The 14206-nt window shown below is 38.4% G+C and overlaps 1 protein-coding gene across 16 annotated transcripts in view; it reads right to left on the bottom strand.

Annotated features, from left to right (window-relative positions):
* DLGAP2 (DLG associated protein 2) overlaps window positions 1-14206 on the bottom strand; it is a 480050-nt gene that overhangs the window by 45722 nt on the left and 420122 nt on the right. For all 16 annotated transcript variants that reach the window (XM_087775270.1, XM_087775281.1, XM_087775268.1 and 13 more), the window contains one exon: window positions 11415-11634. In XM_087775270.1, the coding sequence (XP_087631396.1) occupies window positions 11415-11634 (220 nt within the window). The remainder of the gene's footprint in view (window positions 1-11414; window positions 11635-14206) is intronic.

Raw genomic sequence — 14206 nt, forward strand, 5'->3', positions numbered from 1 at the left:
TCTTTTAGAATTACTGGAAGGAAAAAAAAAGCAATTCTGGGGGCAATTCTCACCCATTTTAGATGCTTATTTCACCAGGAAATGAATCATCCTATGCAGATGCCTACTTTTCTCTGTCAACCGTAAAGAGAATCAAGGACAACCAGCTCAGATCAGGACATCTAATTTTGAAATGCTTAAAGGGGTGAGATAAGCTCCAGCCAAAAGCTCTGTCCGTGTGACAGCACTGGTAGGACTCTGGTATGCACTGGGACATAACGTCTCCTGTCTTCCATTACCTGTGTTTATTGGAAAGGTGGGAACTTCATCTCCTCTGCTCCACATCCCCTGTGAGCTGGCTGTTAAAGCAAGCCTGCATGGAATTTACCTGCATTAATGACTGAATCTTAATTTCCTGCTCTTTGATCCCTTCTGCTGAAGCTACTATATAGCAGCTAGTAATAGCTTGGCCCAAGGTCCCTTTGTAGCTCCACAGAGGTATGAAAAGCAAACCTTCTGTATTTCTGTAGTTTTTAAATTGATTGCACAGTTTTAGGCACAGGACTAGACCATGCTGTTAATCCCACTGAAAAAAAAATTTGTGTGTGCATCAGGTTAGAATCAATATTCAGAGTAGATTCTGTTAGGCTTAAGTTCTGTACATCTATCTGATTTTGTACAGGAAACTAACAATTAAGTGGAAATGTGACCACTAAATTTGGAAAAAGCTGGAGTCTAAGTACACACTACATTCTCTAAGGAGGAGAACAGTATAAAAGGAATTACTGTAATCAAGTCATTCAGTGCGTAAGTTGTTACCTCCATATTGAGGAAACTTAGGTCTGTAGGCAGCCCATGTTACGTAAACGATAAAATCTGTTTTGACAGTGTAATTAATGTTAGTCTCAAAACAGAAATGCAAATCAAACAAGACATCAAGATCAGAAACTGTAAGCCTTTGCCAAAGTTAAAAGAGATGTGGGCAACACAAACCTCATGGATTGCTGATGGACTAGTTACAAAGGGTTCTATTTTAGATCAGTTAATTAGCGAGAAATTATAGCCTAACCAGCATCCTGTAGATGGCAAGGCAAAGTGCTGACAGCTGTTTTGCTCTTCTAAACAGTTCCTATGTGCCCCTAAAATACTGAAGTTGCATTAAAAAACACCATCTCAGTTCTTCAGTTGCAGGAAGGAAAAATGTACCTTTAACTATCCTCTATTTCATTTACACAATGTATGTGCAGTTTTTCAGGAATACGGATTGCATTTGTCACATCATCAAAACAGTAAGAGACAAAGAGAAAAAAGTGCTCCAAAAGCTAAGAGTCAGTCTTACTGGGCTACTCTTTTCACATTGAAATAAAATAGAAAATTTGAAAACATTTTTTCAGTAGAATCAAACCAATATTGCTGTAATTTTGTACTTAAAAAAAAAATCTCTTCTTGACCTCCCACATACCCTTATTACTCAAGTCAAATTATTTCCATCAGCCTCCTAAACCCACTTACAGACATATTATGTAGGCTTATCATTGGTTTTGTTTGTATATTTTCTATTCTCATTCTTACAGTAACTATGGGCAGCTTGTGATTTTCTTTAACTTACAGTAAGGAATTCCAAACTGAATAGGATGAGAAAAAGTTTGCTCATTAATCTTAAGGAAGTGTTGCACAATGGAATAATTTTAGCAGTGTATTATGATAACAGTCCTACATTAAAGAATTTAAATGATTGCAAAATATTTTAATGAAAGATAATTTAATACCTTTAAATCATTCTTTTAATCACAGAGAGCTACAAGTCTGGACACAATCTCAGAGTGTACTTTTGAGATTGGTAACAATACAGGCAATAGTCAAATCAAGAAATCATTTTACCCAAGATGAAGATGGAGTCAGTATCAGTGTTAAAACCAGTGCCCAGAAAACTACTTGCAGGCTGCAAGCCCTGTATTTCGGTGCAGCAAATGATGCTGCAGGGTGTGAGCTCTCAGCCCTGTAAGTCAGAGCATGGCTCTCTCAGTTATCCTTGTTTTCAGAGGGACAAAGATTTAATCTTTAGTTTCATCCTATATTGCAATTTGAATAGGCCTGACTTTTACCTCAGATTTATAAAAGTTAGCTAGCTATACTGTGCCATCATTGTAGACTATTTTTATAGGCAACAGAGAGAAATAGGGACGTCCAGAGGACAACTTCTTTCATAACAGATACCAATCCTAGAGGAGATAAATCACATTTCATTGACTATAATAGGACATTAATGTGACTGCCTTTGACAGCTACATTTTAGATATATGTATTAGGTGAGATGAATTTTTATGACTGAAATTTTATGTTTTTTTCAATTGGGGGAAGAAGACAAAAAGTGGCAATATATGTATTTTTCTGGACACAGAACTATCCCAAAAGGTTCATTTGTATTTAATACAACAAAAAAGAAATGCATATAAAAATCATGACTCATTGATATGCCCTTGATATTCTTGTTCCCAGTCTCAGAAAGTGAAGTGATAGGCTACTCACTTCAGACTCCTCAGTATCTTCCCTAAACCTGTTTGGATGTACTCTAGTTGCCCCTGGGGAGTAGTGATGAGCTGCTTGGATTGCTCTGATATTTGTGGTTTCCTGTGTGTACATTTTAAAGAACTATATACTGAGACTAAACCTTAGCCTTAGAGTGAGTACGGAGTTTTTTGGTAAGTATCGGGGTGCTATTAGGTAAGCGTAAGACATGTCAGTGTAGGTAGAGGTTCGCTGACTCTCTGTTGGTGCGCAATAGGATCCATACACTGTATTCAGTCTGAGTCAAACTCACCTAAACGTAGGTATCTAATACCTTTTTAGAGGTCCTAGGCCCTTCTGCCTAGCTTGCAGCAGCTTGCCCAGGAGGATGCAACTGTCTTGTAGGTCCCATGTGGATGTCTCAAATGGTACCAGCCAATTATCTTTGAACTGAATTTGAATTTATTGTCATGAGAACTTAGACAACTAGTTTGCATGAATGCATCTATGTTTAGATGACTTGATTTGGAGGCAAATCCCATATCATTCAACTAACCTGTTTGGCCAAAGGCTAATTCTGTCTGGCTATGCCCTAGGACTGTCACCAATTTTAGTATCTTTTTCTCTGATCCTCTGAAAAAAGTTTTTCAAGTAATGTTTTAAGTATCAGGTTTACCAATTGCCCTTCTAGATCTGAGTCTGAGTAAAATTCCTGACACAGAAATGGAGACTTAAGTACAAGCTCATCCTGATGAAACTCCGTTTCAGGGAAGTCAAAATAGAGGATGGGAGTTGCTGAGAGCATGGCAGAGATGTGAAAGCATCCCAAGAGGTTTTTTATATTAACAAAACGGAGAATTTGCTGGGAGTAAAACTAAAGGTAACTATAAAAGTTTTTCTCTTACTTCTGTGCCTCTCCACTCAAACATATATACAACTTTATTTAAATAATGAAGAACTGGCTTTGCCTCTACCTTCAGATGCCTCTGTTATTGGGAAGAATTTGGGTGGCATCTGCCCACTGGCATTCTATTCTCCTGGAAAAGGCAATTTTGCAAGTTAAAAATAATGTCCCTTAGGAGAAGTACATTTGTAAGTGGCAAGCATTAATCCAAATGTCCTTGCCATGACGCCGAACAGTAGCGAAAGCACCTGAACTTGTCTCCCTAAATGCCTGATAATACATTTTTGGAAAGAGCTTTACTATCCAATGTACATTCTAGAAGTGGAAGGGTCCCTATGGAAGTGAGACCTGACCTGCCGTAAAGGAGTTTATTGTCATTTTGAAGTGCTGCTCTCTTTCTTCACACATACCCTCTATTGGCCCCTGTGCCTTTGCTAGGACCCACAGGAGAGGAATTCCCCTGTGGCTGCACAAACATTTTTTTCGGAAAAAAAAAAAGTATTGTAAAGAGCTAGAGCAGAACACGGCTCACACCCGTGTTGTACTGAAAGCGTAACAAAGCTAAGGGCCAGTTTGTCAGCAAGCAAAACTGGGTCAGCTGCAAGAGAGTTATGCTTAGTTACATTAACATGGGCTGAGGCCCTGATGGATGAAATACTACATGTGAGCTAGTAAAAATTAGTGTCAGAACGCAATGAAAATATTGTGTCTATACCCAGCACAGCAAGCACGGTAGTTCCAGTGCACGTCATCATTATGGCTCCTGACATATATGCCTTCAACAAAAACCAGGACTGAATACATGCAGAGCTTCTGAGAAGGCTCCTTAGAGTTGTTTTTTTTTCATTCACTGAGGAACACAGAAGGAGAAGCACTGGCAGGAGAGTGGTCCTGCCTTCTTTTTCACTACAAGTACAAGGAAGCACTATGAACAGGTGCTTCCAGGCTCACCCGCCCTGCGAGCTTCCCACAGCTGCACAGACCCACCTGAGAACAAAACCCTCAGGCAACCTCCAGCTAAATAGCTGGGCTGAGATTTACCTCTGCCACTGTTAGCTTCTGTCATGTCAGGAAGGCTTCAAACACCCAAGTAGTGAATCACCTTCCTTGCATGATTTTATCTCTTTCTTATACATTCTTTTTTTTTTTTTTTTTTTCTTCCTTATAATATGATACAGAAAATGAAGCTGAGAAAACTGTGAAAACTGATCCCACAGAACAGCTTTGAAGAAAAATTCTGACAGGAAAGGGAGCATGGGTGTCCTTTTTAATAAAAAAAGAACCAGCTGTCTGGCAAATCTAATAGGTTACAGAGGAATTATGTCAAGCACAGAACAGCAGGAGTAGGGGAGAAACACTCATTACACATTTTTTAAACTAACCATAGATGGAAGGCAGTGACTTCATTTTTCGTCTTTGCCTTTGCAGATCATCTGTACCAAGGAGAGTGAGAATTATGAAAACCTCCTGGCTACTGCTCCAACTGTTTTCATGCCTCATCAGCCTGAAGAGGCCAGGCAGCCAGGCAGCCCCATTTAGCACAGCCTTACTCCATCTCAGGGAATCCCTGACTTACTTATGAACAGTTGCAATGGCTCCTTGGCCATCCTCTATTGAACTCCTCTAACCAAAGGGCTTGTGTCACCTTCATCCCAGTGACTCCCTGGGCCACTTCCACCACGTGGAGCTGCTATTAAACAGCAGTGTCAGCATAGCAGCAGAACTTCAATATATTTAAAAGAATTAAAGACTAATTATTCCCCCCAGATATACCCAGAGCAATGAAAATGATGTGTGCGTATCCAAGTGTAGAACTGGGCTCATCATTTGTTAGTATAAGATTTATTGTCTCAGTATAGGCACACAAGTTGGCATAGCATCAAAGTATTAATTCAGGATCCCCAAGTGCTCCCACAGATATATGGTATGTTTCCTGCAGAGAATTAGAGTGCCAGATAATTCCGTGGAGCCCCAACAGTAATTAAAGAAAGTCAATAGGCAAATTATAATTGAGAAAACAAGCCTTCTATATCTTATTTGGACTTAAGGTTTTGTGGTTTTAAACATACGTGTTGTCGATACCACTGCTAGCTATTATTTAGCAATGGATACCAGTAAAAACCTCTAAGACAGCATTTATTTCTACAGAGAGAACAGAAATTGTGGAGATGTTACTTCATGCATATGTCTTCCCCCATTTGGCTGGGTTTTCCTAGCCATAGTGCATTGGATTAAGAAGATCCAAGCAGCCACCTGGATGAAGTATCTCATTCTTGAGAAAAGAAAATCACATATATATTGATCATAAAATGTTTTTCTTCTGGGAACTGAGGAGCGTGTTTTTCCAATTTTTATATTTATGTACATTTATAAAATCTCCTCCGAGCCTTCTCTTTTCCAGGCTGAACAGTCCCAGCTCTGTTATCCTTTCCTCATGGGAGAGATGCTTGAGACCCTTTGTCTTCTTAGTGACCCTTCACTGAACTCCACTAGCTCCGTATGCAGTAGCACCATGACTTAAACTTTTGCCTGCCCTTGGTATCCTCATATCTTTGGAAAAAAAAAACAAACAACCAAACAAAAATAACTACTGTCATTAGTGTTCTAGCAACCAGAGAATCAGTCCTTTTGGGGTCTGCAGGGGTAGCTGTGCTATGGAACAGTACAACTTCTTGATGAAATATCATATTCTCATGCCTTTAGGTTTGTAGGTACATGACCATGCAATCTATTTACTGGCAATGAGAGTTCTGTGGCTGAATGTCAAACATGTGCTCTAAGAATTCACCCTTCATAGCCCCGTATTTCAAAAATGGAAACCTGAAAATAGCTTTAAGTCAGGAGAAAGGAAATCTGCAATTCCTCAGGCATTCTGAGTAATCGTATGAGCTGTAATCGAAAACTCCCTCATGCAATGTGACCTTGTTTGAATTAATTGGTTTTGGAATTAGTGCTCAATAGTTCAGTAAATGTGGAATTCTCTGAAGTTTACTCATTGCCAAGCAGAGTCCTACTGGCTGAGAAAAATAAAATGGACAAAAGACAGTTCGCTACATCTCATCTTTTTCAGCAGACTCTTTAGGAAGCACGAGTTTAGTAGAGCTACCTACTATGAATTAGATAAAAGGAGGTGCATATACAACTGATCTGACAGGTTTGCATGATGCTACTTTTTCTAAACAAATGAAGCCATTGTAATGCAGTGTACTGGCCACTTAAGGCTAGTAACTATAGCCCCTGAAAGCAGCAGTGCTTCATGCTATGTTTCTTTCAAGATCAGCTGGAAATCCCTGAAGCAGGAGACGTGATCTTGGACTGACACTTAACACAGGACAGAAATCCAAGATGCCTTTAGGACATGACCCAGTCCCCATTGTGCTGAAGTCCATAGCTAGGTGGATTTTTTTTTTTTGTCATTAATCCATTCATCAACAAATACCGTTGTAGCCAAATAACTTGGGTTAGAGGAAGATGTGGTGTAGTTTTAAGAAACTGAAGATGATGCTTCCTTTTATTCATCAGCCTAAAAGCTGAAGAGCTTAACTGAGGCCACTCAGTCTGTGCTTGTTGCTGGAGAAGGATTTGGTACCCCTGACTGGAGTGCTTCTGTTCCTCCTTATAGGATATTTAGTCTTTTCTGTTTTAGCTGTTTCAATTTGCATACAAAAGCAATATTCACTAAGCAGATACCCCACCTGATGGGTGAGTGTCCTGAGCAGTGGGCTAGGGCAGCAGTGTCTCTCTCAGTAAAGGTGAAAGTGTTTTATACAACGTATTTAAAAAAAAAAAAAATTCACGATGAGGGTGGTGAAACACTGGAACGGGTTGCCCAGAGAGGTGGTAGATGCCCCATCCTTGGAAACATTCAAGGCCAGGCTGGATGGGGCTCTGAGCAACCTGATCTAGCTGAAGATGTCCCTGCCCATTGCATGAGGTTGGACCAGATGACCTTTAAAGGTCCCTTCCATCCCAAAGCATTCTATGATCCTATGATTCTACAATAATGCCATCAGGAGAAACTGAGTGTGCCCCCCCCATCTGAACACATGATAACCTGGTGTTCAGGATATCCTGGATGGCCAAAGGTGCAAATACCAGATTATCTTCTGTCTCAGAGAAGGGATTTTGACACGTTCTTCTGCTTCACAACAGACCATCCTAACTGCTACCTCCAGTATCACTGCAACTCAGTAAGTATTTCTGCATTCACAGTAAAATCAAACATTAGCAGGAAAAACTGTGAGGAAACATCCTGAAATATTCTAAAACATATGAAGTAAGTCATATACAGGAATCTCTCTACATATAGGATGTGTAACAACAAGAAATTGACCTTCTCAGGCAAAGGGGAAACAACTGGAGAGTGGTTAAGATCTTCCAGACCTCCTTGTTGGTTATGTTTTCATAGTATAATTCAGTGTTGTACCAGGGTATTTGAATGACTTTTCAGTAGAGCAGCCCAGGTATTGCAGGTGGGATAATGTCTTACTGCGGCACTGCTCCCAGCCGACTGCACTGTTTCCCTGCAGGACTATACAGCTGGGGCCCGCTATGCACTGGGCTGGTGGTGACACAGCTCCGGTACCTCAGGTAGCTTGCGTACCTCCCCGCAGCACTCTGCTACACTAGCCAGACGTTACCAGGAAGGAGCCTTCCAAGCTGACAGCGTAGCGTATATACGTGCAGATATACTTAGACAATAGGGAAGGGAGCTGGTACTACCTGGAAAAGTGACCCAGATTTTATGTACTCTTCGTGAAAAGTGAAGCACTACTTGCAAGAGTAGCAACGATGTAAGGCAGTAGTAGTTAGGATGACTACTGCACTCTGTGACTTCCCATTCAGGAAATTACATGTTGTCTGTGATGGAGGGACAAGGTGGGAGGCAGCAGCAGCTGGAGCTGTATTTTCTCAGCTGTGCATCTGACAGCTGCAACTGGATGCAGTTCAGAGACAGAAAGCATACACTGTCATTCATGCCTTTTAACGTGAAGTAGGTTTTTACTGGGTTCATTATCTCTTTACAAAATGAATCAGGATGGCTAGAAATGCCCTAACCACAATGAAATATGAGTCTTAGCAGGGATCACACAGAGTCCAGGTCTAGCTTACAGTGTGCCAGAAATGCTGGCTGCCTCCTCTGCATTGCCGCTTGTCTCATTCATTGACATCTGGGGCATCAGGTAGTGCCCTATGTCTTGTCTCTTCAGAGTCTTTGTCAGAGGTGGGGAAGTCTGGTTCCACAAATAATTAAACTACATGGGTCTGTGCAAAAGTTATATTAACAATAAAAGTTACATTAGCAATGAACCATCTGGCTTTCTCTGTAAAGTTATATACATTTAAGAAGAGCTAGTTACTGGTAGTTCTTTTTCCATCTATTAGAAAACCCTCTTAACAGAGTCCATTAATAATGTCCCACATAATATTCATTATAGTTGCAACCTTTCTACCTTCTGAAAGCTGTTAATGCATCTAGGAACATTTTAGGAAACTGCATGCTGCTTATATGTTCCTGCTGTATGCTGTATATATTCCATACTTTTGTAATTGAATTCATAGATCAAATATTACATTTTTTATTTTAGATTTACATTTTTAGTTACATGAATTAATTTTTAGCTAAGCTTGTGTGTTATGATTTAATTGCTTTACAAAATCGATATGAGGCAGTCATGACCTATATCACTAAAATTTCAAGTAATAATTAAATTGCAATGCCTGTTAATTTTCTAAGAAATTGTTTTAGTTTCTTTGACAAGAAGAGTTTGTTACATCAGAAGCAAAAAAGGAATTAATGTAATGTAATTTTCCTAAGAATTCAAAAGACTGAATTGGAACTGAAGGCTGATGTGAAACTTTGACCTTTTTGACATTTGTTTGAATGAAGCCTGTATAAAATGTCAAATATCTGCCAACACCATTTTCACATTTCAGGCAACTGCTTCCTTTACAATTTTCATAAAGGGCTGGAGAAGTAAGATATTTTTTTTTTTAATTATAGTGATGATAGGAAATGAAGCATCTCCCTCCAAAGTGACAGGGGCTGAAGAGAGAAATATGGAAGAGTTACCCCTAGGGTTTTAAAAACAAGAACTTATTTGGCAACTGAAATTTTCAATTAATAGTGAATCACATAATCCTTACTCTTCTTGTAAATGAGAAAAATATTTCTAATTTGAATATTTATCTTACATATAAGCTAAGGACAAACTTGCTCAGTGGTACAGAGATAATATTTTGAATACAGAACCACACTCAGAACTGTATACAGTCTATAGGCTTGGAAACAGTTTTGGCTCAGGAAAACATCTCACATCATCTTTTTTCTACACAATGTCAATATCACCGCCGCACAACAAAGCAGAAAGATTACACATTTGGGCAAGAAAAACTATCTGATAAATCATTTCTGAGATGAGGGAGAAGTCATGTGTGAAATGAAGGTTAAAGTTTTCAAAACCACATTATTTAGCCAGCAGACTGCTAATCAATGCAAAATGTTTTTCATAAGTATGAAAACACTGGGATGCAAACATATTTACTGCCTAATCTGGTTATTTTCCCAAACATATTCTATTATTCAGCTTTTTGCTCTAGAGAAAATAAAATAAATTCTTTTTGGTGAGAATTTTGGGCTTATCTAGCATATAAACTCAAGACAGCTTAGGTTAAAAAGAATCAACTTGGTAACCAAAGTAATTCTGAAAGTATTCTAATTCAGTACCTGCAGTCATACACTACAATAGATATTTAGTTGTGTCTTTTGCTATGGAAGGTTTCTTCATAGTAATCACACATCATTACTATATGACAAAGATGAAAATTAGTCTCTGAGGTAGCAATAAAATCTCATCGTATATCATGATAGCATCTCTATTAAACAAAGGACAGAAATATCCCTAGAGGTGGCACTGTAAGCCACAACTTCTAGTTTTACACAAAGTTATATATAGCAATTAAAATACTATGCTCAAGATAAAACAACATTTTATGCTACTTCTGGAATGCAAATTTATGTTATTCAACCTCAGCTTACTTCCTTTCTAAGCTCCCACTGTTCCGTTATACAACAGATGTGTCAGGCAAAGAATTTAAAAAGTATTTTTGCATGATACATTTTGAGCTCTATTTTTACCTTTTATAGATGGGTAGCCTGCACTGCAATTTAATACTATGTGGCAAGGACAATATCATAATTAGGAAGTGACATTAACATATTTGGAAACACAAAAATGAATTTGGATCACTTAACAAAGAATACATATTTGTTATAGATTTCATTTTAATTATTTAACTACTATCTGTGCAATCTTTTCACTACCAATAGTAAATGCTAATATTCTAAAATGAATAAAGCTGTAATCTTTGCTAAGCAACTAATAAAAGAATAGAAAGTGGCCAGAAGAATGCTAAAAAATCCTAAAAGTGAATGGCATAACAATGAATGCTAATGGTTACTGATGAGTAATAGCAGATGTGTGAAGCTTGCCGTAATGTTTATGATTCAGTGTATTGATACAACTGGTTACACCTTTTCTAAAAGTAATTAATTCCCTATCAAGTTAATTGCCTGTAAGTGTTTAGACCAAATATTTAAAATCTTGCTTCTCTTTTCCTTTTGGTACTTTAAGGACCTAAATTAAAATCAGTGCAAATGATCTCATTTAGAATATCAATTACTTGATAGATAAAAATACCTAAATGTCTAATATCTAAATTATACCATTTGCACTTGCACTTTTACATTTGCACCTGGATAACTGTATGTATGGGAAATGGAGGTCAAATTATGGCTATGCTGAAGTGCAGGTCCATTATATTGTGCTTGCAGGATTCTCTTCAGAAGGAGCTTATTCCAAGCTGGAGCCACAATGGTACAGTATTAGAAACCTAAGAATACTGGTATCAAATATTATCACTACACAGGGAAATCGTTTCCAGTGTCAAACATCCTTCTATAAAACAAGAAGACATATTTTTACATGCAGAACAGTGGAAGGGTCATCGTAGATTTGCTTACCTGTGGTTGACCTGATAGTTGAGGTGATGTTGGAAGATGCCATCGCAGGTATACATTCATCATCTTGGGAATAGCCTGCCTGAATGGCACGCAAGTAACTGTGGCTTCTTGTTCGGAAACATCCAGGGAGGTCAAGGGCATCCATTGCCTGAGCTTCAACTTCACTAAACACTGATTCACACACCGATTCAAATTGCCCATTAACCTCTGCTTCACTCATCTGAATAAACAACAACAATGCATTTGATTTTTGACTTGCTTTTTTGTGATCATCACGGCCTCAACATCTCAAATGGACACCTGTACATTGATGAAGAACTGTTTTAGCAAATAGTTAAAATGTAGTAATCCCTTCTGATCACATTCACATTTTTTTAACTTACATCAGCTGTTTATATGTATATAGTAAGTACATCACACATGCCATACAATTAATTTTACATTTAATATCTTTTGGCATATTCAGAGGATTGTAAATACATGATTTAATGGTAACCAACAAGATCACTCTGCGCTGATAAAAATCCATGTTCTGCCAGGATAGGAGAACAGAAATCAGCTATACTAGTATTAGCCCTCAAAAGGTGAGGGTGGATTGCCTGGGCTCCTCACTTATCAGCAAAGTTACTACTCATGTGGACATCTAGCCTGTGTGGCAGGTTGTTATCTTCTTCTCACTATAAAGGGGCTCAAGGAAGTATCTCATACTTGAAGATAAGTAAGTGCAGAGGAGGTGATGCTTCTGAAAGGTTTGAGAAATATTGCATCTAGAGTTGTGTCCAGTGAAGCATGTGAAAGAATAACCATTGTCTGAAATAGAGGGAAAAGTGGTCAGATGAGAAAGTAATGCTCGGACCACCTTTAGCTGAGAAGGGTCCTAAACCAAACTCATTCCCTGGGTGACTGGGTTAGCCATTCAACTACCGTGGAAAAAACAGATGCAGCCACTACTGCTGCCTTTTCTTCAGCAGCATTATTTTAAGTCTGAAACTTCTGCCACCAGGTGTGCTGAGGAACCCTGCCTGTCAGAGCACCCTAGATGTGCCCACCTGCATCACCTACCAGGTTGGCCCCTTGGGGGATTTCAGCACCGCCCTCCAGCTCCCCGCAGGGCTTGGGCAGGAGCCAGCATCTACCTGCTGATCCTGCCCTGCAGGTCGGGCATGATGCAAAATTGTACATTTTCAGGTAGCTTGCATGAAAACAGGGTTTAGGCAGGCTGGCCAGGCTTAGGGAACCTCTCAGTAGGGAGCTGTGTATTGCAGTTTTGAAGATGAGTGCCTAAATTCTACCTAGATAATTTTCAACAGGTTCTCTGAAGTCAGCCCTAACTACCTGCAAATGTACCTGAATAATTCAAAATTATGTTTATCCAAAATCAGATAGGAAGTTAACACTGGACAGACAAATGCATGACCTCCTGAAATGTCCTGACAATATTTTTTTAAAAAAGAGAGTGCTAGAAATCAGAATCAGTATAAATACCAAGTTAAATTCGTAGCGTCCCTAAACAGCATGTCCAGTTGATATTACTTTTTCTATACAGCTGCTAAGTGCATTTTTCATTATTACTGTTCCTAGTACATTATTCATTACGGAAACAGAGTGAATGCAAATGTTTCAAATGTTTTAGGATTTTGATTAAGTAAATGGAAATTTCATACAGAACTTCTGATGATAATGAATAACTGATATTTTAATTTCATGTAAGACATTTTGGCTACTAAATCTCTTCTGAAAGGAATTACATTACCTTTCATAAAATTTGCTTCTAATAAAGTTAAGCAGACTAATGCAATCTCAAAAAGATTAAAAAAAAATCTTGCTCAGAAATATTTTGCATACATCATTGATCAGGAAATATATGGTAATGTAGTCCATAAACACTTTAAGTCCTAATCACTTCTTTCAAACTAAGGTCATTGAAAATAGAAAAATAAAAGTTTTAAAACTTAAATTAAAAATATAAACCATGGAACCCAGCATCTTTCTTGACTCTGCCCTTGGTCAAGAGTGAAAAAGGAAGGATCTCACAAAAAAAGGCATTAAAAACACCACAAATCATACAAACTGATATTATGTAGATGGGACAAGAAGATGATGGTGTCATGGAAAAAGAAGAGGAAACAGCAAAGGTTCAGAACTTATTATTTTAATACATTTACTTTTTGTAGTATCTATTAAAAGCATTTGTTACTGGTCTGGAAACAGCTGGACTGTGAGATAGGAAGTATGTGGTTGACACAAAATTATGTAGGTTAGTGAAAACTGAAAAAGAAAGTAAGGAACTATATCCAGCAGGTTTAGTTAATCTGGCCAATTGAGCAGTTCAACCTGAAAATGAAACCTATTGTGAACATCTTTCCAGGTAATGCACATTGGAATGAAGAATTTTAACCACTGCTGAAACCAATTGGTCATTATGGACAGCTCAGTGAACATCTCCATGCACAGACATGGTCAAAGAGGCAGAAGATGTTAAAATAGTTCTATATTATAGCATTGTTAGGTGACAGCCAACTGCACTCGCTTTGAATGCAGGATCTAATTCTTGTGAAACTTTCTCAAAACCAGAGTGTAATAAAAATAGAAAATAACCAAACCAGGGTAATGGAAACCAAAGCATGAAAATGATGGGGACAGGTTTCACAAGGGAGCTATGAAAAATAATGAAAGGTTTGGAAAATGACTGACTGTTTTTAATTCTGATGTGTGCTATACAAGATTATACTTAGATTTATCCCACATAAATTAAGGAATTTGACCGAAGGGCATTAGTCATGTGACTAGGC

Source organism: Nipponia nippon, unplaced genomic scaffold (assembly GCF_047370975.1).
Source record: "Nipponia nippon isolate SJK-2023a ecotype South Korea unplaced genomic scaffold, ASM4737097v1 scaffold_4, whole genome shotgun sequence".
NCBI lineage: Eukaryota > Metazoa > Chordata > Aves > Pelecaniformes > Threskiornithidae > Nipponia > Nipponia nippon.